Source organism: Pelophylax lessonae (assembly GCF_965119305.1).
Source record: "Pelophylax lessonae genome assembly, chromosome: 3".
Lineage (NCBI taxonomy): Eukaryota > Metazoa > Chordata > Amphibia > Anura > Ranidae > Pelophylax > Pelophylax lessonae.
In genome coordinates, this window is record NC_138770.1 from 395925289 (window position 1) to 395950486 (window position 25198).

Consider the following 25198-nt stretch of genomic DNA (forward strand, 5'->3'; position numbering starts at 1 on the left):
GACATTATGGGAGCTTAAATTACCAAACTTGTTAGGATCACTACATTTTGATAGGAGAAGTGTCATTTTTTTAAATTAAAGTAACTGTTTGGGACCAATTTAGATACCAATACAAAATATCACTTTGCCTTTAGTTTTCTTTATTGCAGTTCATTTAACTGAAAAGGGGAATTCTTCTGACATGCCCATGGATGCCTTGTGTCAAAAGGACCATGTTTTTTTCTGCATAATGCATTGTTTTCACAAGCAGGGTATGGGCGATATGCAAAAGCACATAAATCAACATAAAAGAAACCTGATGTGAAAGAAACATGAAGGTTGCCATAATGGAGCTCTCCTGACAATGTTAGGGTCATGCTGACCCTCTTGTTCTAATTTATTTTAGAGCTACTGATCCGAAACAAGCATGTAGACAAGGACTTCTGACTTTAAATGTATACTTCTGCACATATGTTTGTAATTGTCAGTAACTCAAATAAATAATAAAGCTAGAGGGTCAACCTAACAGCCAGGCACCTAGCATTTTCAGAAGATCAGCAATAGCGGTGCACATATTTCTCTAATAATAAAGTTTACTTTAAAATGATGGGATGATCAGCAGTTAGCACTAGCAGTTAGATGGTCTTCTATGGCTATGGTTGCTTCCTTGTCTCTGTATGATATATTGCACACATTCGTGATTCTGTTTGAATGCAATGTGCTATAATCTCCCATTCCCAAAGATGTTTAGTTAATGATTAAAGTGTAATTTAAAAGTGCAACTCGTAAAAGACGTAACAGACCAAGAGACTGCTATTGAGTCCAGCGGTGGAGGGCTGCATCACTGTGCAAATGCATCATTTCTTAACTAGGTAACAATACTATTTAGTGGAGGAATTAGGATTAAATGAATGCAATATGCAATATGTGATGCCTAAGCAATACATGTCTTTGATACAGGATACTACTACACAGGGCTTTTTTTTCTCAGAGAATAGGTGCAAGAACTTGCCCCTCTTAGTCACCCCTTGCCCCCCCCCCCCCATCTCTGAGCACCATTCCTTGGTTCCACCCCCTATCCACCTCCCAGTACTGCCCCTTTTAGAGCATGCAGAGCCAAGTAACATTTGTGGTATTAAGTAATTTGTATGGAATTTGTTAAGGATTAAAATAAAAGCAGTAAAATAGATCCCCTGCAGCCAGCAAAAATAGATCCCCCAGCAACAATTGACCACCTGAAACAAAATACCCCCACCTAGCAACAACAGATCCCTCTCAACCATCATCAGCAGGCCCTCCAGCAGCCAGCAACAATAGACCCCCAAGCAACAATAGCTCCCCCGAGCAACAATGAATCACATGTAACAAAATATCCCCCAGCAACAACAGGTCTCCCCGCAGCCAGCATCAACAGACCCTCCAGCAGCCAGCAACAATAGACCCTTCCCTCATCAGTAGATCCCCCGCAGCAACAACAGGTCTCCCCGCAGCCAGCATCAACAGACCCTCCAGCAGCCAGCAACAATAGACCCCCGAGCAACAATGGATCACATGCAACAAAATACCTCCCAGCAACAACAGGTCTCCCCGCAGCCAGCATTAACAGACCCTCCAGCAGCCAGCAACAATAAACCTTTCCCTCATCAGTAGATCCCTCCCAGCAACAACTGACCCCTCCAGAAACAACAGATCCCCCATCAGAAACAATAGAACTCCCCAGGAACAATAGACCCTCCATCACCCTGCAAAATTAGATCCCCTCCAGGGATAAAAGATTCCCCAGCAGCCAGAATCAATAGACCCTTTAGCACACCCCAGCACCCTTTGCCACTACATACATTCAGTGCTCCCCCAGGTTCCTGCTGAAAAAAAAGCCCTGCTACTACCATACAAAACAGCAGGTCCTAGATATCCCTATAGACTACCCAACAAAAGGTAGCTATTATCAGACTTATCCTGCAACCCCAAAAACATTCTCAGCCTGAAGTTTGCATGGTCTCTGAATGTTTGCATAAAGTTTCTTTGCCTGCTGTATTTCCAACCACAATCCCAAAATATAGTGGTAGGTTAGACTGCTTCCACCTGAAACTGTCTTTATGGCTGCTGTAAAAAAAAAAAACCACACAAAAAAAAAATAGATAATTATAGCAAGATCTATCAACTTACCTGAAATAGTAATCTTCCTATGGGTTTTTCCTGAACTGCAACATCAAGGTATACAAAGGTGTGCTATGACAGGAAATCGCATACTATTACTTTAAAGAGGTCAATGAATGAACAGCAGCTATTACACTGGCATGCATTTCACATGTAATACATGGAATATGTATTTAGTTATTAACATCCTATTTGCGACTTACATTTTCCGGTTGGGTGGAAAATACTCATTGAATATTACTGGTAATATATCATTATATTCATTCATCAAAATTCCTTTCCCTTCCTGATGTCTCACTTTGAACTTTCAGCTTTAAAGTGGAATAATTTTAGCTGTTAAAAATATGAGTGTTTATAAGGAGCAAAGTCCAACAAGGTGTATGCACCTCGTGGACTTATCTCTTTTTATTTACTTTTTACATTTTTACTGGGCACCATAAGTACAGCTATCGCTATATTTCTACACAGCAGCTGCTCTGCCCACTCGTCCCCTCCACTGCCCATTCACAGAATACTTTGTATTTTGTAAATAGGTTCACATAATACAAAGTCTTCTGTGATTGGGCAAGAGCAGGGGAGGGTCAGGCAGAATGTCTGCAAGCAACTCCCACTGTATCCATCCTGTGCTCCATAAAATGCAAATAGTAAATAAAAGAGAAGTCCACAAAGTGGCATTCACCTCATGGGGCTTAAAGTGTTACTAAACCCATGACCCTGCATTCACAATATCTGGTCTCCCACAGTACACAGAACATGGAAATGCAATAGTTTTAGTAAATGTAAACTGCTAAATACCTTTTCTCATCAACAGCATATAGCAGTTTTGTTACTTCCATCAGTGTCCAGCCAAGATCTAGTAAAGCTTTCAGGAGACGTTTTCATTCCCCTGTGACTGTCCTATGTGGCTGCATGACCCCTGACCCTCTGTCTGGACAGTGCTGATTGGCCCTGTCTCAATCAAAAACACCCTCCCCCCCCAAAAAAAAAAAACAATTTAGCAATACCCACCAAACTGAGAATGTGCAGAGTACCCCCAAGGCTATCAGGAGATACATTTAGGACTGTGGAAAAAGGGGAGGATCAGAGAAGACAGGATCAAACAGCCTTTTTACACAATGCACAGAATTAACCCCATAGGTTCCACAGTGAGTTTAACCAGCATGCTTTACTGCCTATACAGACTTATTTTACTGTTGTGAGTTTAGTAACACCTTACCTCCTTATAAGCCAGAACATTTCAATTCTTCTGTAAGATTTTGAAGGCGTGGCTTACATCGATTTTGACCATACACAGTACAGTTATATTTTGCAAGCCACTAAATGTTGGTTGTGTAGAAATATATTGTTGTACGTGGGAATTACATTCCAGGTGCATCAAAGCAAAAGAGGTTCAATGTCTTATATTTTTTTCTTCCTAAAGCAGCCACTGCCTGAGTAGAAAAACATGTCCCCTGCCAGCAGTGGTCTTTCTGCAGAGGTCCAACATGCCCCTACTAAAGCCCCGTACACACGCAACGATTATCGGCCGACCGATTGTCCGACTTTTGTCCAGAGTTGTGTTTTGTTGGTTGGAATGTGCCTAGACTGCACACGAATTTTCGCGCCCAACAAAAATCTACTTCAGAAGTGATGTCATGTGTTGGTTTGCTTTCTTTGTGTTCTTTCTTCTCTGAGCATGCCCAGACTTACTCATCAGATTTTTCCCTGTCGAAATCTGTACTGACTGCACGAAAATCGGCCGTGTTTTGACGGCCAACAAAAATTTTATAGTCTGCACACCAGATTTTTTTTCGGCCGAAAAGTCGGAGTCGGTTGTCGGAAGCATCATACTAACAACCCGAAAATCAGCAGATTGGACGTTGGCCGAAAATTCCCTGACAATTTTCGACGCGTGTGTACGGGGCTTAAGTCAGACCTAAAGCTCTGCAATGATCAAAGCTCACACTCCCCGTTGATTGGAGAGCTCTGGCCCTGAGAGTAGGACCTCTACAAAGAGATTGCTGCTTCCTGGCAGAGATCCAGGGACCCACCCGCTGCTGGCAGGGTACATGCTTTTCTACTCAGACTGTGGCATTATAAACAAAATGAGCCATAAGATTCTATTTTTAAACTGAGGGTTCAATTAGGCTTTAAACAGAGTCTGACTACAGCATCTGTTTTATAATTTTACAATTCTTTTTTATATTTTCTACCACAGTCAATGGGATAATAAAGTCTCATCATGGGGTTCATGTACATTTTTTATTTTGTTCATGATGAGATAGCATAGCAATGAAATGTTTGGTGCCATTGCATGAAACTGTGAAATAAGAAAATCTACACATGGTTTTGGTACAAGATATAATATGATTATGCTCAAATAGTACATAGAATAATATACAGTAACACTCGGCAACAAAACTTTCATTGTAGGAGTTCACTGTAATTAGACTTATGGCAGCTGATCTCTGGAAATTATAGGTTGCTGTATAACATTAATGGAATTACTGTATGTACTTTCCCTTCGACATTATCCTTTGGATCTCTATAGCAGTTAATAATAGGATACAGGGTTCACTAAAAGTGGACAGCGTTCAGAGATCAGTGAGTGAATAAAGAAAAACAAAAGGGTCCACCTAACCAGGTGAACAGAGGATAGGTGTGTAAAAAGGTAAGTCAATCTGCGTTATTCAATGTATCAATTTAAGAAAATATCCCCTTTAATAACAGGCACCTGTTTGCTAATTTTATCATGTTAAAGTGCATGTGCAATGGCGATAATGTTTAGTGCCGCAATGCATTTGTCTGCTTTCACTTACTTTAGTTCCTCTCATATACTTGACATAAAAGTCTTCTGCCAGTGCCTTGTATAAAGGTAGTGGTCTGTAGTCCCTGTAATCCCACATATCTTTAGCCCAAGCCTTTAAACCTTTTTCATCACCAATTAAGTTTCCATTGACAAAGCACATGACCTGGGAGGAAAACTCCCATACTTCTCCTTTTATCTCCTAAAACAGAAAGGAAATAAAATGTATTTCAATATTAAGATAACACAACATAGTCTGTAGATACATTAAAGGTGAACTCTGGGCACACAAAAAGTTATTAAAATATATTCCTCAATAGCCTGAGATTATATAAATCCAATTTGTGTGCACCAAATACCTTTGCTAATTTAGATACTACCAGATAAATATACAGTGACATCATCACTGCATGTTCAGACAGTATTTGCTTATCTCGGGGTTCAGCTTTAAACTTATGGCACTTTTCCACTGCAAGTACCGGCTCGGCTCTACTTGGCCCTGCTTGGCCCGGTTTGCTTTTCCACTGCTGGTACTGCATGGTATAGGGTCGGAACGGTTCGGTACGGTACGGTATGGTTTGCTTTTCCACTAAAGTAGTACTAAAGTTAAGTGGGTGGGATAACAACGGGGTGGGTGGGATTCTCTGACCAATCAGTGGCTAGTAGTGACTGCATGCAAAGGATTGTGGGATATGGTACCAGTTTGGTACCTGTTGGAACCACAATCGAGTAGGTACTGTTTTTTCAGAGCCGTACCGTACCGTTCGGTTCCATGCAGTGGAAAAGCAAACCTATACCGTACTGTACCGAACCGTTCCGACCCTATACCATGTGGTACCAGCAGTGGAAAAGCACAAAAGCGTGCCGAACCGGTACGGTTCCATGCAGTGGAAAAGCGCCATTACATGCATACAACTAAATTAGATGCTTAAAATTATTTTCAGTGAAATTATACTATTTGGTGACTGGTATAGGTTATGAACTATGTAAGACATATCTAAAGTCAAAACTTTTTTACACAGTGATTAAGGGTTAGAACCCATGCTGTCAAATTGTCATTGTGTTTCCATTGGGATGATTCACTCTCTCTATTTCTATTGGTAACCATTCCCACCAGGACTTCAAGTAAGTGGAAATCCAAAATTTTGAGTTGTCATTAGAACAGGAGCCAAGAAATACTTTCAAAGATGACTAGAATAGGATTTCCCTTACTTTGTAGAGATTTAAAAATGACCAATTTTACCAATCCTCTGTTTGGGTTCACACTAGTGTGATGCCGGACATCGCATGTGATTCACACCGCATTGCTGTGCACATTATCTGGTGAAAACGTACCGCACTAAATCTATATAAAAAAAAAAAAAAAACAACATAAAGCTGCTCGCACTACAATTGACAAAACATTGTGATAGCATATATTATATAAAAGTGCAGCGCTGAAAAATAAAATGAGTAAAGAAGCTTATTATATCCTAAATGGTGCATACCGTATTATACTCTGCAATGTGCAAACAATACAGAAATGTAGAAAAGTCCATATCACATATGAAAGAAAGTCCAAAGAGATAACATATGAAGAATCCTGGTGCAATCACGGTGATATGGGGTAGCAATATTCCTGTCCATGTGTCACCCATGTGTGAAAACCCACCATCAAAAGGAATAATGTGCTTACCAGAATGTGTGGACTCAGATACCATAGCACTGAGTAAACCACGCTTATGTGAATCCAAAGAATGGAGTTTTAAAAGGCAGCTCTGAGGGTCTGACGTCTTGACCTCACAACAGGACCACCATTCACAGTGTTGCGTCGTACAAATCGTTGGACCATAGAAATAAAAGAAGCCTCCACAGTGTAGAACCGTAACTTGGGGTTGATTTACTAAAACTGGAGAGTGCAAATCGTGGTGTAGTTCTGCATAGAAACCAACGATTTGTACAACACAACACTGATTGGTGGTCCTGTTGTGAGGCCAAGGTGTCAGACCCACAGAGCTGCCTTCTAAAACTTAATTCTTTGGATTCACATAACTCAGTGCTACGGTATCTGAGTCCACACATTCTGGTAAGCACAATATCCCCTTTGGTTGTGGATTTTAACACATGGGTGATTGACACATGGACAGGAATATTGCTACCCTATACTACCATGATTGCACTGGGATTCTTCATATTTTTTTCTTTGGACTTTCTTTCATATGTGATATGGACTTTTCTGCATTTTTGTATTGTTTGCACATTGCACTTTAGAGTTTAATACGGTATACACCATTTAAGTTACAATAATGTGCACATCACATGCGATGTCTGTGCAATGTAAATTCAGCCATACAGTTTGTATGGCTGAAATCGCATTGCATTCACACCAAAATGGTGCAGGACCCTTTTTTTTGGTCCGCACTGGAATCGGATTGCATGGGTGTTCAGACCCATGCATACCCATTCCATCTGATTTCACAGTTCGCACTGCGTTCTGAGAACTGGTTTGGGGGTGTCATCAACTTTACATTGAGACCCGCAGTGGTTCGAAGAGAGCAGTGTGAACTGCCTACTAGTCAGATGCTATGCAGGAACCTGCACAGGAATCACTGTGGTTCCAGCATCGCACCAGTGTGAACCCAGCCTAAATTTAAAAAAAAATAATGATTTCGATATGGGTAGCCAAATTTGTCCCCTCTGCTTCTCCTTTGCGTTTTCGGGGATGCAGAAACCTGGGCACCCTCCTTCATACGTGGTGGACATGCCCCATAGCCCTACAATTTTGGTCCCAGGTCTATGCACTGATTTGCGGTCCTAAATGTTTATCGCGCAGGCAATGGGAGCATTGCTGCATAAGTCGATTCTGTCCTTGATTAAAGCTCATAGGAACCTGGTGGGGTTTGTGTTCTTGGCAGCCCAGCAGACCCTGGCCAGAGCCTTAATTTTGCTGAAGTTAAGCAGCGGCTACTGGGAATCATGGTCCACGAGAAGCTCACATCCATACTTACTGACACCCACGCCAAATTTCTGATGATGTGGGATCCCTTGATAACCTGTAACAATCACTTAAATTTAGACCCTTCTTTACTCTCCATTTGACCATTTTAGATGGATATCTTTTGTATTATATAACTAGCCCGCACATGATTCTTCTCCCCCCCCCCCTTCTCCGTCCCCCTCTCTCTTTTTCTCCTCTTTGCCACCTTGAGCAGCTACTCTGCACGCTTCACTCTTCTCTCCCACCTTTAACCTCGGTCTTGGGTTCTAGAATTCCCTATTTCTTCTACCGCCCCATCGAGGTGTACCCCCCTTATATGGTAGTGTTACTGATGAAGCTTCTCACAGTAACCATTTTAGTTCAATATGTACAGTTTACTGTGCCTTATAGTTTATTATGTCAATGGCAGTGTCACCTCTGCCCTTACTGTTGTTGCATTCTTTTCTTTATGCGAATGCCTTTCATACCTTGTATTATTACTTAAAAACCCAATAAAAGTTTTGTATCATAAAATTAAAAAAGGTTTTGGCTTTAGATATACTTTAAGTTATTCCCAAGAAAGTCTGATCATTAAGAATTTGACATCTACACACAGATCCTCAGGAGAGGTCTTGTTGGTGGCAAAGATCTATGTCTAAACTTGGCGTTTTGAATGCTTTTCAGTGCCGAGGAGGGGCTTAGGGTCTTTTAATTCCCAGATCCCTCAACAAGGAGTACCTTTAGAAAAAATAAATAAATAAAAAAAAAAAAAAAAACGTTTTTTACATGTCCGAAAATATCGGCCGATAACGATATTATATGACCAAAATATTGGTATCGGTATCGGCATTAAAAAAACGATATCGGTTGATTACTACTTATTACCCCCTCATAATGCTGTCTCTGCTGAGGTTATACGTGTAGCACCCTCCTAGGTAGGTGCTAGAGAGAGAAAGTATAGTTTTGAATCCTGTCTGGTTACCAGAGGGACTGCAGGTAAATCTATATTGTTCTCTGCCTACCAGAGAGAAGGATCTGTTAGTGAGGCCTGCTCAATGTGCTCAGGTGCAACTCATTCTGTCTGCAGATTGTTTCACACTGGTCCAATAGGGAGCCATGTTGGACAGTGGGAGGAAACCTGACAAGTGAGTGCACAGGTGTTTAATACAGCCCTGGTGATTTGGCAGAGGAAAGCGCCTTGGTGCATGCTGGAATACTGTATAAATGCCAGGAGCACATGTACTCAGGGTCTTTCGTCTGAATAGCGGAGTCCTGGAGGGAGGGGGGCGGCTGCCTCCTCCTCTGTAGAGGTGCCATGCAGGCTCAGGGGGTCGACCTGAGGGTCTAAGGAGGGCTAGAGAGGAACTGAACCCGAAGGTCCTGTGAAGCTGTGAAAGGGGAGACACTGGAGGATCTGATTCTGCAGTACAGTCAGTACAGATCTGTGTCAAGGGGCCTGACCTGAGGGGGGCCAAACCTGCAGCTAGAAGAGTCAGTGGACGGGTGTCAGTAAAGGGGATGCTAATGAGTGTCCCGAAGAGAATATAGTTTACCAGGTCTATTGCTGGAGAGAAATAGCAAGGAGACTTAACCCTTTCCATACATGTGGCAGTACGGATTAAGCAGTGCAGCTGCTTCCACAAGCAACCTGGTGAGGCCAAGTGAGAGTTGTCCTTATCCATTGTGTATAGTTACAGTTGGAGTATCCCACTATTCCCTTCTCCCATCCAAGTTCCAAAATAAACACTAAAAACCAATACCCCTGGATTGTTTATTTAGTGACGAGCCATCGGGAGTAAAGAGGGATGTGTGAACTGTACCCTAAGTGAATGTCTGCAGGTTTTCAGAGGAGGCCAAACAAGTCATCATACAGTAAGCCCTATGGGTACAGTGCTACATATGTTTTATATTTTTTTTTATTTAATTTGAATAATTTGCATACAGGTTAAATAGTGGTCAGAAATTCAGAAGAATGAAGAAAGTAGTACCTTTTTTTTCTCCTGTAGATATTCATGCCAGGCGAACTCCTGCAGTGGCCTTATGACTGGATCTTCAAACTCATTATCAAATGAATGTTTCAGCACCTAGCAATGCAGTTCATTAGTTAGGAGATGGGGAAGGACTAATATAAATTCAGATTTATAGCAGAGATATATTAAAGCGTCAGACAGCCCAGGCTGAGTTTCATGGCAAGATCTTTGCCCGTTTTTCCATCTCTGCCGATCTGACGCAGCAATTACTTTCATTCTTGCCTTTGAATATTTAACTCTTGTTCACACCAGCATCTGATGTGAACAGTGAAGCAGTGCTGATGTGCAGATCCCAGCATGTTGCACCGTTTACTTTTTTTTTTTTTTTTTTTTTAGAACTTTATTGAAATATCACATGTCACATTTTAATAGGTTCTATTGCTGGCAACACAGTGCAAGTTGGTGGATTACATTGCACCATTGTACAGTGAAGAAAAGCACTGCATTTTGTACTTTTTGCCACGCACATCACCACCAAGAGGCTTTCAAGTGCAGCCCCAACGAACCGCAGTGCATTTAGTACGGCTTGATGGAGTGAAAAAGCAAACAATATTATGATAAAAATGCAGCAGGAAGAATGAGACTCTACATGATGCATCAGAGTTAGGATTCCATGGTTTAAACTTTAGAGGAATAGTCTAAAACTGTGATGGTGAGACTTCCCCATTAGAGTTTTCAGCTAGATTCCACCCATAATAAAAATCATATTAATAAAAATGCTATGTTACACCCCCAAATTGCCTTTGGTAGCCAGAATGCCATTCACTAAAGCTGGCTAAAGATGGATTGAAATTTGGCCAGTTCAGCAGGAACTAGATGGATTTTGATGACTTTTGATATGTATTTGGCTATCCCTGTCCAAAAAAAGATGATATTTAGATTGACTTCTTTAAATGGGAATGTTGGAAGACTTTTGTCGTTCAGTGGCTGCAGCCAATCAGAAAAAATAAAACAAAAATGAATTGCCTATGCCAGCTTAACTGTTGACTGCACATAATTGTTCTGGCTTGGCCTCCTGATGGTGACAACAATATGCCATGCCTGTCCAAGGTGTGCCAGCACAGCCACTTGTAGTCTCCACCAGGAGGGTGTATGACAGGTGACAATGCAGGAGCACAAATGGAAGGCAGTTGTCACTCTAACAGGAAATACCTAAACAGGCACATGCATGGCAGGATCACCAAGTTCTAATGAAAGCTACATATGTAAAGTGATTGGATATTACTTTTAAAACTACTTTTACCTTTTCTCTAAATGCGCCCAGTACAAGTACACCTTAAAGCAGTAAAGAACTTGGTGATCCAGTCAGAAAACAAGCCTCCTGTCTTGAGGTGTCTCTTTCTATGGAGGAGCAACAGAGACATCTTTGCACAGGAGCACTGTCTTGAGAGGCCATTGTTGGACAGACTAGATCAAGGGTCTCCAGACTTCCTAAACAAAGGGCCAGTTCACTGTCCTCGAGGCTCTAGAGGAGCCAGAGTGTGACCAGTGGGATTAGAAAACACCCTGGTGTCAGTGAGAGTAAACAATGCCCCATCATTGGATTAAGTAGAAGGAGTAGTGCCCTATTGTTGGTATCAGTGGGATGAATGGTGCCCCATTGTTGGTTTTTAAGGTAGGAATTGTGCCCCATCTGTGTCTTTGGGAGAAATGATGCACCATCATTGGTGTCTGTCTGTGAGAGGTATGGTGCCCCAACATTAGGGTCAGTGGAAGGCATAGAGCCCCATCATTGGTTTTAGTAGAAGGAATCGTGCCCTATTGTTGGTATCAGTGGAAGGAATGGTGCCCCATTGTTGGTATTCAAGTTGGGAATGGTGCCCCATCATTAGTGTCTGTCTGTGAGAGGTATGGTGCCCCAACATTAGGGTCAGTGGATGGCATAGTGCCCCATCATTGGTTTTAGTAGAAGGAATCGTGCCCTATTGTTGGTATCAGTGGAAGGAATGGTGCCCCATTGTTGGTATTCAAGTTGGGAATGGGAGAAATGGTGCCCCATCATTAGGGTCAGTGGATGGCATAGTGCCTCAAGGGCCAGATAAAGGCAAGCAAAGGGCCACAACTGGCCCATGGGCCACAGTTTGGAGATCACTGGACTAGATGTAAATATACTTTAGGTGACTGACTAACAAATTAAACCCAACTCCAGCTAACACCTTTTAATTGATTACAGAAAAGGTTTTTTTATTTCTTTTGGTATAAAGGTTTTACATAAATGAATAAAAGCTGACTATTGTAAGCATCCCCTGCCAGTGGTAAATAGTTTGGCAAAATCCTCTAACTGCCACTTTTGCCAGAGAGCTTGGTCTGCTAAAGCGTAACTAAACCCATTGATTTAGTAGTTTCCCAAAACCGTTCCATTTTAGGCATTCCATAAATGATAACTGTCACATTTGCTTGTGCTTTTGGTCAAACTGTCAAGTCATCAAATGACTGGTATCATAACCGATCACATGTGCAGCACCGTGGCAACAGCAAATCACACAGAAGCTAAGATGGCAGCTTGAAAGGAAGTTGATAAATAACAGGATCAACAGGTAATAAAACAATGTTATAGGGGGGACTCAGAAAAACAAAGACTAGTGACAGACTGCATCATATTATATATGTATTTTTTGATTTGGACTGTAGTACCATTTTAAGGTGGGTATGTGCTGGTGTGCATGTTCTATGTTGATGACATATAGATATTGGAAACAGAAAAAGGCATATAAGAAACTTTTGGTTTTCATATATCTTGTTGCTTATGACAGCAAGATCTTGTATTGTATTAGAGATTTAGGGGTCAATTCACTAAGAGTTTAATAACGGCAAATAAAATGCATTGGGCAGGTTGCTAAGGAGCGGGCCGGGAAGCCAGCCGCAGTGTCCTTAACAACAATTGACTCCCCGCTGACAGCTGAATGTAAAAAAAAACATGCTGGCAATTAAAAATTATGAAAAAAAGCCAAGGTAGGAAGCCAGGGTGGGGGCTGGCATGGATTTTGGGGGCCATATTTTTTTTGGCCCTTTTTTTATAATTTTAAATTTCTGGCATGTGTTTTTTTTACATTCAGCTGTCAGAGTTAAACTGGCTGACAGCTGTGTCACCTGTTGTTAAGGATGTGGTGGTCGGCTTCCTAGCCCACTCCTTAGCACCCAGCTATTGGGGGGGGGACCCCCACCCTGTTTCTAACAAATACTGCATGTGATACCGCCAGCAAAACCCTAATGATAAATATTTCATGTTTTTTTTTTTTTACTCTCTGTTCTGTTTGTGAATTGGGTTTAAGCCCCGGTTCACACTTCTGCGTGTGCGGGGTTCGCATGTAATATCGGAGCGCACTGTTCCGACATTACATGCGATCAGCTGTGCGGTGCGAGTTTAGCCATACACTTTGTATGGCTAAATTCGCATCGCACCCGCAGCAAACACGCACAGGAGGCAATTTTTGCAGCCGCATCAGGATCGGATCGCACAGCGGTTCACACTTGTGCGATCCGCTCCTGTGCGAACTGCACGATCGCACTGCGATATGCGATCAAACTGGGGGTGTCGTTAAGATTACATTGACACCCCCAGCGTATCGCATATGGCAGTGTGAACTGCCGGGGGTGCGTGTGCGATGCGGGAACAGGCTGCGAATTCGCAGCCTTCCCGCATCGCATATATGTGAACCGAGCCTAAGAGCTCATCGCATGTTTTTTTTTTTTTTACAATATTTTACATATTTACATTTTTCCTTTTACGGTAAATAATGCATAATCATGTTTTTTTTTTGTGAATTGGACTTTATTTACCACATGCGATAATCTATGTATACAAGTCACGTGACCGTGTTATCACATGCGGTAAACGCTATTGAACTGACACCTTATTACCAAAAATGAACATCTGAGAGGTCACTGTAAGGATCTGAGGATGCTTTCATGATTACCTCCATTTAATACTTGTTGTTATTCGTAACAATGAAAATAAATAGAACGCCACAAATCCCTTGTGCGATGCGGGAAGGCTGCAAATTCGCAGCCTGTTCCCGCATCGCAAACGCACATCTGGCAGTTCACACTGCCATATGCGATACGCAGGGGGTGTCAATTAAATGTTAACGACACCCCCAGTTTGATCGCATATCGCAGTGCGATCTGACAGTTTGCACAGGATTGGATCGCACAAGTGTGAACCTCTGTGCGATCCGATCCTGATGCGGCTGGAAAAAAGGGTCATGTGCGTGTTTTGTGCGGGTGCAGTGCGAATTTCAGCCATACAAAGTGTATGGCTGAATTCGCATCCGCACATCCGATCGCATGTAATGAAGGAGCAGTGCGCTCCGAATTACATGCGATCGCCGCACTCGCAAAAGTGTGAACCGGCCTTAGGGGGTTATTTACTAAAACTGGAGAGTGCAAAATCTGGTGCAGCTCTGCATAGAAACCAATCAGCTTCCTGGTTTTATTGCCAAAGCTTAGTTGAACAATCTGAAGTTAGAAGCTGATTGGCTTCCATGCACAGCTGTACCAGATTTTGAGTGCTCCAGTTTTAGTAAATCTCCCCCTTAGTAACATTTCAGCGCAAACAAGTGTCATAGAAGTAGACAGTATAATGTAGATTCAGATTGTTAGTATGGATTCATGATCCGGAGGAGCAGCTCCTAGTTATAGATCTCCATGCAGCCGCACCCCCCAGCCTATAGTGACAGCGATGTACTAATGATGATTAGGAAATAACATCATATATAAATAATAAGCGATCTCCGATTGATCTCTCCGGTCCGGCCTCACCTCTGCAGCACATTTAGCGATGTGAAAAGGAGGTTCACTGAGGAGTCCTACAACCTCCAGCTGGAGCAGCTCCGAGGCCATCGTGCTGTGCTGCGGCGTGTCTCGGCGTCTCCCGGTCACCAAGGTTACATGACAAGCCGTGACGTCACCCGGTAAATCTGGGCTGACTGCAGGAGAATGACGGAGGGATGATCACTGCACCGACATTACACTATTCACTCATTAACACGGAGCTACACAGTTCAGTCTTAATAAGCTGGACAAAAATGGATCATATTCATGTCTGATCTCACAAAGGAATAATAACTACCCTCAGTATTACTGGCCATTAATTCTTCAACTTTTTTTCCAATCTATAGCTGACACACATGGGGGAGTTAAATTTGTGGATAGTTGGAAGATAGGATCATAAATTATCGATCACATCTCTGTTTCCACCATGCAGTCTTATAATCTGATCATTAAAAACACAATTGTACTCATGAACACAGCTGCAAATTGATGCAAACGACTACGAGCAATCATTTTCAGCCCCGAATGATCGATATAGTTTGATCAAATCGATCAGGTAAGGAATGATGGCTCAATTGCTTGCCAATTCGATCATTTTGAAGATGACATGGATTGGATAATAAAAACAATGCGTGTATAACCCCTGGAAAGCATGCAGAAAGATTTTCTTTAAATTGCTTATTAGTAATGTAGCATATTTGTGCAAATGTCATAATGACTCGACTGCCCACTACGTGCAACAGTTCTCATTAATCTGTCTGCTAATCCTCGCTGAGCAGGATGTCAGGTCCGTGTCTGCTGATGCAGAGCAGACACAGACAGCCCGCTGTCCTCTATGGCCTGTCTGTGTCTGCTGATGCAGAGCAGACACAGCCCACTATCCGTGTCCACTGATGTAGAGCAGACACGGCCCGCTGTCCTCTATGACCTGTCCGTGTCCGCTGATGCAGAGCAGACACAGCCCGCTACCCGTGTCCACTAATGTAGAGCAGACACGCCCGCTGTCCTCTATGACCTGTCCGTGTCCGCTGATGCAGAGCAGACACAGCCCGCTACCCCTGTCCACTGATGTAGAGCAGACACGCCCGCTGTCCTCTATGACCTGTCCGTGTCCGCTGATGCAGAGCAGACACAGCCCGCTACCCCTGTCCACTGATGTAGAGCAGACACGGCCTGCTGTCCTCTGTGACCTGTCCGTGTCCACTGATGCAGAGCAGACACAGCCCGCTATCCGTGTCTGCTGATGCAGAGTAGACACAGCCCGCTATCCGTGTCCGCTGATGTAGAGCAGACGCGGCCCGCTGTCCTCTATGACCTGTCCGTGTCTGCTGATGCAGAGCAGACACAGCCCGCTATCCGTGTCTGCTGATGCAGAGTAGACACAGCCCGCTATCCGTGTCCGCTGATGTAGAGCAGACACGGCCCGCTGTCCTCTATGACCTGTCCGTGTCCGCTGATGCAGAGCAGACACAGCCCGCTATCCGTGTCTGCTGATGCAGAGTAGACACAGCCCGCTATCCGTGTCTGCTGATGCAGAGTAAACACAGCCCGCTATCCGTGTCCGCTGATGTAGAGCAGACACGGCCTGCTGTCCTCTATGACCTGTCCGTGTCCGCTGATGCAGAGCAGACACAGCCCGCTATCCGTGTCCACTGATGTAGAGCAGACATGGCCGCTGTCCTCTATGACCTGTCCGTGTCCGCTGATGCAGAGTAGACGCAGCCCGCTACCCGTGTCCACTAATGTAGAGCAGACACGCCCGCTGTCCTCTATGACCTGTCCGTGTCTGCTGATGCAGAGCAGACACAGCCCGCTACCCGTGTCCACTGATGTAGAGCAGACACGGTCCACTGTCTTCTATGACCTGTCCGTGTCTGCTGATGCAGAGCAGACACAGCCCGCTACCCGTGTCCACTGATGTAGAGCAGACACGGCCCACTGTCTTCTATGACCTGTCCGTGTCCGCTGATGCAGAGCAGACACAGCCCGCTACCCGTGTCCACTGATGTAGAGCAGACACGGCCCGCTGTCCTCTATGACCTGTCCGTGTCCGCTGATGCAGAGCAGACACAGCCCGCTATCCGTGTCTGCTGATGCAGAGTAGACACAGCCCGCTATCCGTGTCCGCTGATGTAGAGCAGACACGGCCTGCTGTCCTCTATGACCTGTCCGTGTCCGCTGATGCAGAGCAGACACAGCCCGCTGTCCTTTATGGGCTGTCCGTGTCCGCTAATGCAGAGCAGACACAGCCCTCTGTCCTCTAGGGCTTCTCCGTGTGCATGGAGGCAGAGCAGACACCGCCCACTGTCCTTTATGGGCTGTACTTGTCCTCTGATGCAGAGCAGACAAAGCCCGCTGTCCTCTATGGGCTGCCTGTGTCCACTGATACAGAGCAAACACAGACACAGCCCGCTGCCCTCCATGGGCTGTCCATGTCAGCTGATGCAGAGCAGACACAGCCCACTGTCCTCTATGGGCTGTCCATGTCTGCTGATGCAGAGCAGACACAACCCACTGTCCTCTATGGGCTGTCTGTGTCCGCTGATACAGAGCAAACACAGACACAGCCCACTGTCCTCTATGGGCTGTCCATGTCTGCTGATGCAGAGCAGACACAACCCGCTGTCCTCTATGGGCTGTCTGTGTCCGCTGATACAGAGCAAACACAGACACAGCCCACTGTCCTCTATGGGCTGTCCGTATCTGCTGATGCAGAGCAGAAACAGCATGCTGACCTCCATGGGCTGTCCATGTCAGCTGATGCAGAGCAGACACAGCCCGCTGTTTTCTATGCGCTGTCCATGTCCACTGATGCAGAGCAGACACAGCCCTCTGTCCTCTCTGGGCTGTTCGTGCCTGCTGATGCAGAGCAGACATAGACACAACGCAGTGTCCTCTATGGGCTGTCTTTGTCCACAGAGGCAGAGCAGACACATCCCGCTGTCCTCTATGGGCTGTATGTAGCCGCTGATGTAGAGCAGAAACAGCCCGCTGTCCTCTATGAGCTGTCTGTGTCCGCTGATGGAGAGCAGACACAGCCAGCTGTCCTCTATGGGCTGTACGTGTCTGCTGATGCAGAGCAGACACAGCTCGCTGTCCTCTATAACCTGTCCATGTCTGCTGATGCAGAGCACACAGCCCGCTGTCCTCCATGGGCTGTCCATTTCCGCTGATGCAGAGCAGACACAGCCTGCTGTTTTCCTATGAGCTGTCCTTGTCCTCTGATGCACAGCAGACACAGCCCTCTGTCCTCTATGGGTTGCTTGTGCCTGCTGATGCAGAGCAGACTCGGACACAATGCGCTGTCCTCTATGGGCCGTCCGTGTCCGCTGATGCAGAGCAGACACAACCCACTGTCCTCTATGGGCTGTCCGTGCCAGCTGATGCAGAGCAGACAGAGACAATGCACTGCTCTCTATGAGCTGCCTGTGTCCGCGAATGCAGAGCAGACACAGCCCACTCTCCTCTATGAGCTGTCAGTGCCTGCTGATGCAGAGCATGCACAGACACAATGCACTGTCCTCTATGGGCTGTCTGTGTCAGCTGATGCAGAGCAGACACAGCCACAGACCGCTATCCTCTATGGTCTGTGTCTGACTGCACGAAAATCGGACGTGTTTTGACGGAGGACAAAAATTTATAGCCTGCACACCAGATTTTTTTCGGCCGAAAAGTCGGAGTCGGTTGTCGGAAGCATCATACTAACAAGCCGAAAATCGGCAGATCGGTCGTCGGACGAAAATTCCCGTCCGAATTTCGACTCATGTGTACGGGGCTTAAGGACATGGATTACTGGAACCATGTCCTGTGGTCTGATGAGACCAAGATAAATTTATTTGGTTCAGATGGTGTTAAGCATGTGTGGCGGCAACAAGCTGAGGAGTACATAGACAAATGTGTCTTGCCCACAGTCAAGCATGCTGGTGGAGGTGTCATAGTCTGAGGCTGCATGAGTGCTGCCAGCACTGGGGAACTACCGTTCATTGAAGGTACCATGAATGCCAACATGTATTCCAACATGATTACAACCCCAAACACACCTCCAAGATGACCACTGCCTTGCTAAAGATGCTGAGGGTAAAGGTGATGGACTGGCCAAGCATGTCTCCAGACTTAAACCCTATTGAGCATCTGTGGGACATCCTCAAACCGAAGGTGGAGGAGGTGCAAGGTCTCGAACATCCACCAGCTCTGTGATGTCGTCATGGAGAAGTGGAAGAGGACTTCAGTGGCAACCTGTGTAGCTCTGGTGAGCTCCACGCCCAAGAGGGTTAAGGCAGTGCTGGAAAAAAATGGTGGCCACACAAAATATTGACACATTGGGCCCAATTTGGACATTTCCACTTAGGGGTGTACTCACTTTTGTTGCCAGCAGTTTAGACATTAATTGGCTGCGTGTTGTTATTTTGAGGGGACAGCAAATTTATACTGTAAGACCCCGTTCAGACAGGGGCGACACGACTTGGTGGGGCGACCTGTGAAGTTGCGGTGCACAGTCATTGAAGTCAATGCAAGTCGCCTCCAGGTCGCCCCAAAGTAGTACAGGACCCTTTTTCTAAGTCGGAGCGACTTGTGTCGCTCCTATTAGAACGGGTCCTGTGCTAATCAATGGCGAGCGACCCACCGCGACTTGTCAGGCGACCAAGTCGCGCTAGTGTGAATGGGGGCTTATACAAGCTGTACACCCAATACTTTACATTGTAGCAAAGTGTCATTTCTTCAATGTTGTCACATGAAAAGATATAATAAAATATTTTTAAAAAATGTGAGGGGTGTACTCACTTTTGTGAGATACTGTACAAAGAACTCATACAATAGATTGCTGGGTATGTCAGTGTTTATGCAGTAACTAATCACTGTATCTGATACCTTCAAAGATCAGCTCAGGACACTTAACATTTATTAATTAGTCTTTTCATTGCAAATATCACCTGAATGCTAACGATTTTGTTCAAAATATAAAACAAGTTATGGCATACACCGATCAGCCATAATATTATAACCACTGAAAGGTAAAGTGAATAACATTGATTATCTCATTACAAGTGCATCTGAAAGTCAGTGGGATCTACAATATCTGGCAGCAAATTAACATGTTGTCCCTGAAGTTGATATGTTGAAAACAGAAAAAAATAGGCAAGCGGAAGTATTTGAGCAACTTTGACAAGGGCCAAATTGTAATGTCTAGATGACTGGATTAGAGCAACTCAAAACCTGTAGCTCTTGTGGGATGTTCTCGGTCTGCATTGGTCAGCACCTACCCAAAGTGGTCCAAGGAAAACCAGTGAATAGGTGAACAGAACTCATTGATAAACATGGGGAGAGAAAGCTTGCCCGTGTAGTCTGATCCAATAAAAAAGCTATTGTAGCTGAAATTGCTGAAAAAGTTAATGCTGGTTCCGACAGAAAGGTGTCAGAGCACACACTGCATTACAGTTTGTTCCTTATGGCTACGTTCACATCTTGGCGTTGCCATTTACAGGTGTTTTTTAGGCGTTTTTATGGGCGTTTTTAGGTGTACTAGTGACCAATGGAAAAAAACAAAAACGCCTGTAATCTGCCCAAAAAGAAGCTCGTGTACTTTTTTGAGCGTTGGGCGTTTTGCTTAAAACGTCAAAACGCTCAGATGTGAACAGGGGCCATTGAAATGAATAGGATTTGTCTTGTTGGGCGTTTTTTGAGCTGATTCTAGAGCAGAAAAACTCCCCAAAACGCCTACATGTGAACTTAGCCTATGGAGCTACATAGCAGCAGACAGGTCAGGGTGCCCATGCTGACCAGTGTCTACAGCCTAAACCACCTACAATGGGCACAAGAGCATCATAACAGCACCACAGTGCAATGGAAGATAATGTTTTTGAAGTGTTGACTTGGCCTCCAAATTCTTCAGATATAAATCCAGTCAAGCATCTGTGGTATGTGCTTGAAAAACAACTCTGACCTATAGAGGCCCCACCTCGTAACTTAAAATACTTAAAGGATCTGCTACTGGCAGCTTAGTACCAGATACCACAGCATACCTTCAGAGGTCCATGCCTTAATGGGTCAGGGCTGTTTTGGTGGCAAAAGGGTGACCTACTCATTTGATGACCATAATGTTATGGCTGATTGGAGTATTGAAGTTGGAAAGAATACCAAATAAACTATAAGCCGTTGTCAGATTTACAAGCATATACAGTAGTTTATTGGGCATGATCTACAACTCCTATGGGAGTCAGGACCTGAGAGCTTTCCTGTGTAATGCATATGGTAGAAACAAGCAACAGATGAATGGTAAAGAACAACAAAAATCCAGAATAATCGACCCATCACAAATAGATTATTTTCTTCAACTCTCACGTGTGTAATTTTGTAACAAGAAAAACCAGCATTGAACAATGGTAGTACCGGTCATTAGCCATAATGAAGCAGGAACGGTCTTCATTCTGATGCATTAATAGGATTTGAATAGGGATGCATAGCACTTGAGCTGATAAATACCACATACAGTGGCAATCCCATGCAGTGAAGAAGTGTGTACACACATTTAAACTCAGTGCAAACCACTAGTAAAGATTTATGAAGTACAATTACCTATAGCAGCCATTCAGAGTTTAGTTTTACTGAAGTCACATTAGTGAATTATAAAATCTTAAAAATCTAGATCTTAGAAATCTTAAAAATGACTACACTTTGAACATAGTCCAATGCATTGACTAAGTCATTAGGTGTGGCACCAAGAAACAAAGTTTCACCAGAATATGAACTGCTTAAAAGAGAAGTATGTTTTTTTTTTCAGAATTATACTTACCTAAGTGGCAAAAAAAAAAAAAAAAAAAAAAGGAAACACAAGGGGGCACCTCTAAGTGCAATATTTATAGAACTTTAATGGAGCAGCCAAAGAAACACTCTCATATGTTCCATAAGAACGTGCATATCTAGTAGTGTCAACAGAGGGGTGGCCCAGGTTCCAGGTGAGTAGCCAGCTGCCATTGGTGTTGTCTGACGGTACGAGCCGGGTCACCGGTCATCAGATGCAGATGAGGACTACCGTACCCACTGTGGAACGCGGAAGTGACGTGACGCCTGGCGGATGGTCCTTTTGCCCATGTAACGCATTTCGGAGCGCCAACTAGCATCTTCAACAAATGGTTTAATGGCGGCTGGCTACCGACCTGAAACCAGGGCAACCCCTCTGTTGATACTACTAGATATGCACATACTTATGGAACACATGTAAGTATTTGGATGCTCCATTAAAGTTCTTATAAATATTGCACTTAGAGGCGCCCCCCGTGTGTTTTCGTCGTCTTACAGATATCCTTTCCTGTCTCTGGGAGGCGCTGCCCACCTAGTGCTCTCTTGATACAACATTCCTTCCTGTGGATTTATGGAGTTTTATGAACTTTTAAGAACTATAATATGACACATATTACAAGTGGTTTTATATAGGACTATGGGAGTTTTACACACTAATTTACCAGAGACTGCGCCATATACCTTGCTGTTGTGGTTACTTACCTAGGTAGATGCAGCATTGCTCCGGCTCCAAGACTGAGAACTTAGCAATCAATCACGCCGATCGCTCCGTTCTCAGGGCTCCCTAAACAGAGAACTGGTGACTGTAACTCACTGTTGTCTGCTCTGCCCCCTCCCCTCGCTCACTGGAGCACTGGGCTTTGAAGGGGGAGGGAGCGGCCGGCTCAGGTTCTCTGTACTAAAAAACTTTGTATGTTGTCATTACTAAATTTTTCTTTTGTAAATGCCAGTTGCCTGCCACCAGGGCAAACATAGACTTTCCTCTGACTGTACTAGCTGCATGCTTTATCAATTTCAGTAACTCTGATTGTAGTGAGGCCAGGGACAACTAGCATTCTCAAAAGTCAGAAAATTCAACCTTTATATTCCTCTTAACACAGGATTTCTAACCTAAAATCTTTCTAAGGTGCGGTGTTATAGGGCCATACACTGAAGACATTTTGGGTGGTTTCCCATAACCCAGCCCAAATTTGAGCAGTTGATGACGCTGTCAGCTCCCTACTGACAGACATCCCTGATCAGAAAATCTAAAAAGCAATGCAGATAAATCTTGACAAAACAGTGACCGCAGCCATTCAGCTACAGTTATGGTTTGGCTGTACCCACTACTACCATTGTCCCAGTGGGAGATTTGTCCATCCGCGCTGTATAGCGTGAATGGAGAAATCTGTTATATTTTCTTTGTTCAGCCCCAGGCTGAATGCAGCAAACTGTTAGCGTATGGCCAGCTTTAAGCTTGATAACAATCTCTGTGTCGCCTCCTAAATATTAAGCCTAGGCTGTGTATGGGACCTCAGCTTCAAGTATTCACAAAATATTTTCACAGACTTATCACTTCGCTTCTATATCATCTGTAGTATTGCAGATCTCCAGCTTACGCACATTTAAGTGGTGCCAGGTGTCTACTTGGTTATTGCCTGGCAGACAGAATGAAGAATACCCACATTATAAACTCACTGTCTTGCTTTATCATTCACTTTCTTTCATAAAAATAAAAGCAAAAACATTAAAAAACTTTAAACCAAAAACAAGATATAGAATTTTTATCATACAGGTGTTGAGTTAGTAGCATCCAGAGTTGTGTTTATAAAAGAGACAGCATCGGCTTGTATCTGAAATGTTTGTGCAGGGATCTGGGGCCCTGGCACAGACTGTGGTACATGGTTTACATTGATAGTTTGTTGAATGTGGTCAGAGACTCTGATACTTTGGCTCAAAATACTCTGAGATGGATGTGCTTGCACCTGAGCGAGGGCTGTTTGCCGGTCTGTATGTGTCAAGTGAATTTCATGTGCTCGTCCTTGTAGTTGGTCCAATGTTTCCTTTGACAGAGTGATGACATGCATTGGTTCCTGCAGCACAGTTTGTACCCTGTTCTCCATTAGTTCGATGTTCTGGATAGATTGAACTTGTTGCTGCTGGGAGACTGACAAATTGTGCAATGGTGGGGGCTGATGAGTGATCAGGGCAAGGTTATTTTGGTCTGTAATGCCATGAGGATCATCAGTTGTCACAATACTAATACCTGGGCCATGACTTGACATAAAGTTCAGGTTGTGGACACTGTCTGTCACCAATAATTGGATTTCCTGACCATTAGAAGCTGCTAGTTGGTATTGCTGCAGCTGAAGTATAGTCCTTGTTTCATCAGTGCTTCCTGTGCTTGTAATGTCCTGTGTCTGCTTTACTTTATTGTGAGTTTTAATGTGCGTCTTCAGATTGTCCATGCGGGAAAACTGCAAATCGCACTGTGGACAAGTGAATGGCTTCTTTCCGGTGTGCAAAACGCTGTGTCTTCTCCTGGCACTGGCATCTGTAAAGGCTTTCCCACAAATGTTGCAACAGTGAGGCTTTTCCCCTCTGAAATGATAAATGAACAGTATGTATATTATAACTATTGAAATCAGCCTTGATTAAATTTAGCAGTCAAATCAATATTCTACCTCACTGAGGTTTCCACTGAAAATTCATATAACACTTCTAATACAGTGGGGGAAGATTCACTAAGGCTTCTTTTACACGGTCCGCCTCCGTAGTTGGATCCGTGCTGCTCAGTGGGGATCGATACACAGATCCCCGCTGAGCAGGCAGGTGACAGCTCCCTCTCCGCTCTGTGTGCGGAGAGGGAGGTGTCAGAGCCCCATGCATCTCTATGGGGGAATCGGATGAGAGCGGACGGCCTGTCCACTCTCATCCGATCCGATCCCCTGGACGAATGGAAAATAGGGTTTCCATCCGTCTGGATTTCATGGACAGGATCAGATGCGGATGGCAGCGGACATGTCTCCGCTGACATCCGCTGCCCCATAGGGATGCATTGGGGAATCCGATCAGATCCGCCTAAAAAACTGACAGGCGGATCTGATCGGATTGCTCATGTGAAAGGACCCTAAAACTGGAGAGTGCAAAATCTGGTGCAGCTGTGCATGGTAGCCAATCAGCTTCTAACTTCAGCTTGTTCAATTTAGATTTGACAAAAAAGCTGGAAGCTTACTGGTTTCAATACAGAGCTGCAGATGATTTTGCACTCTCCGGTTTTAGTAAATTAACCCCAGTGTAAAGTTGCGCTAAAAATTAATCCAATTGCCACAATGTGCATGAACAGATTGACTAAAATAGACCAGTTTTTACAGGCATAAAACTAAAAGAAAAAAAAAGTACTTCTAAGGGACGGTTCAAACCACACATGATTTGGGTTTCTGCGCGAGTCCTATGTGACTCAGTGCAGAGATTTTCAGCCCATTCATGTACATGGGCTGTGAACGGGCTGAAATCGCACCAAAAGTAGTGCATGCAGTTCTTTTCCAAAATGCACTGCACCAGATCTCATGGTACTGCAATACCATGCGATCCGGTGGAGACAAACTCTCTGTGTTTGGAGTGTCATTAAACGTCAACCATGCCTGGCTGGGCCCGGTACCAGTGGCATTTTTGAATGTTACATAAGCATTTCTATGGATGTTTGTGAGTAGGTTTCTGACCAACATTTAATAAACTTTA

The 25198-nt window shown here is 44.2% G+C and overlaps 2 protein-coding genes across 3 annotated transcripts in view; both read right to left on the minus strand.

The window, feature by feature from the left end:
- The window catches only part of PPIL6 (peptidylprolyl isomerase like 6), a 31981-nt gene extending 17204 nt beyond the window's left edge, over positions 1-14777 (minus strand). Inside the window, exons 1-4 of the mRNA XM_082251699.1 lie at positions 14669-14777; positions 9866-9961; positions 4935-5123; positions 2146-2208 (exon numbers count right to left, since the gene is read on the minus strand). Of these exons, the coding sequence (XP_082107825.1) occupies positions 2146-2208; positions 4935-5123; positions 9866-9961; positions 14669-14749 (429 nt within the window). The 5' untranslated portion in view covers positions 14750-14777. The remainder of the gene's footprint in view (positions 1-2145; positions 2209-4934; positions 5124-9865; positions 9962-14668) is intronic.
- An 8182-nt stretch (positions 14778-22959) lies between these two features.
- ZBTB24 (zinc finger and BTB domain containing 24) overlaps positions 22960-25198 on the minus strand; it is a 36702-nt gene continuing 34463 nt past the window's right edge. For both annotated transcript variants that reach the window (XM_082251580.1, XM_082251579.1), the window contains one exon: positions 22960-24058. In XM_082251580.1, coding sequence (XP_082107706.1) covers positions 23245-24058 — 814 coding nt within the window. In that variant the 3' untranslated portion in view covers positions 22960-23244. The remainder of the gene's footprint in view (positions 24059-25198) is intronic.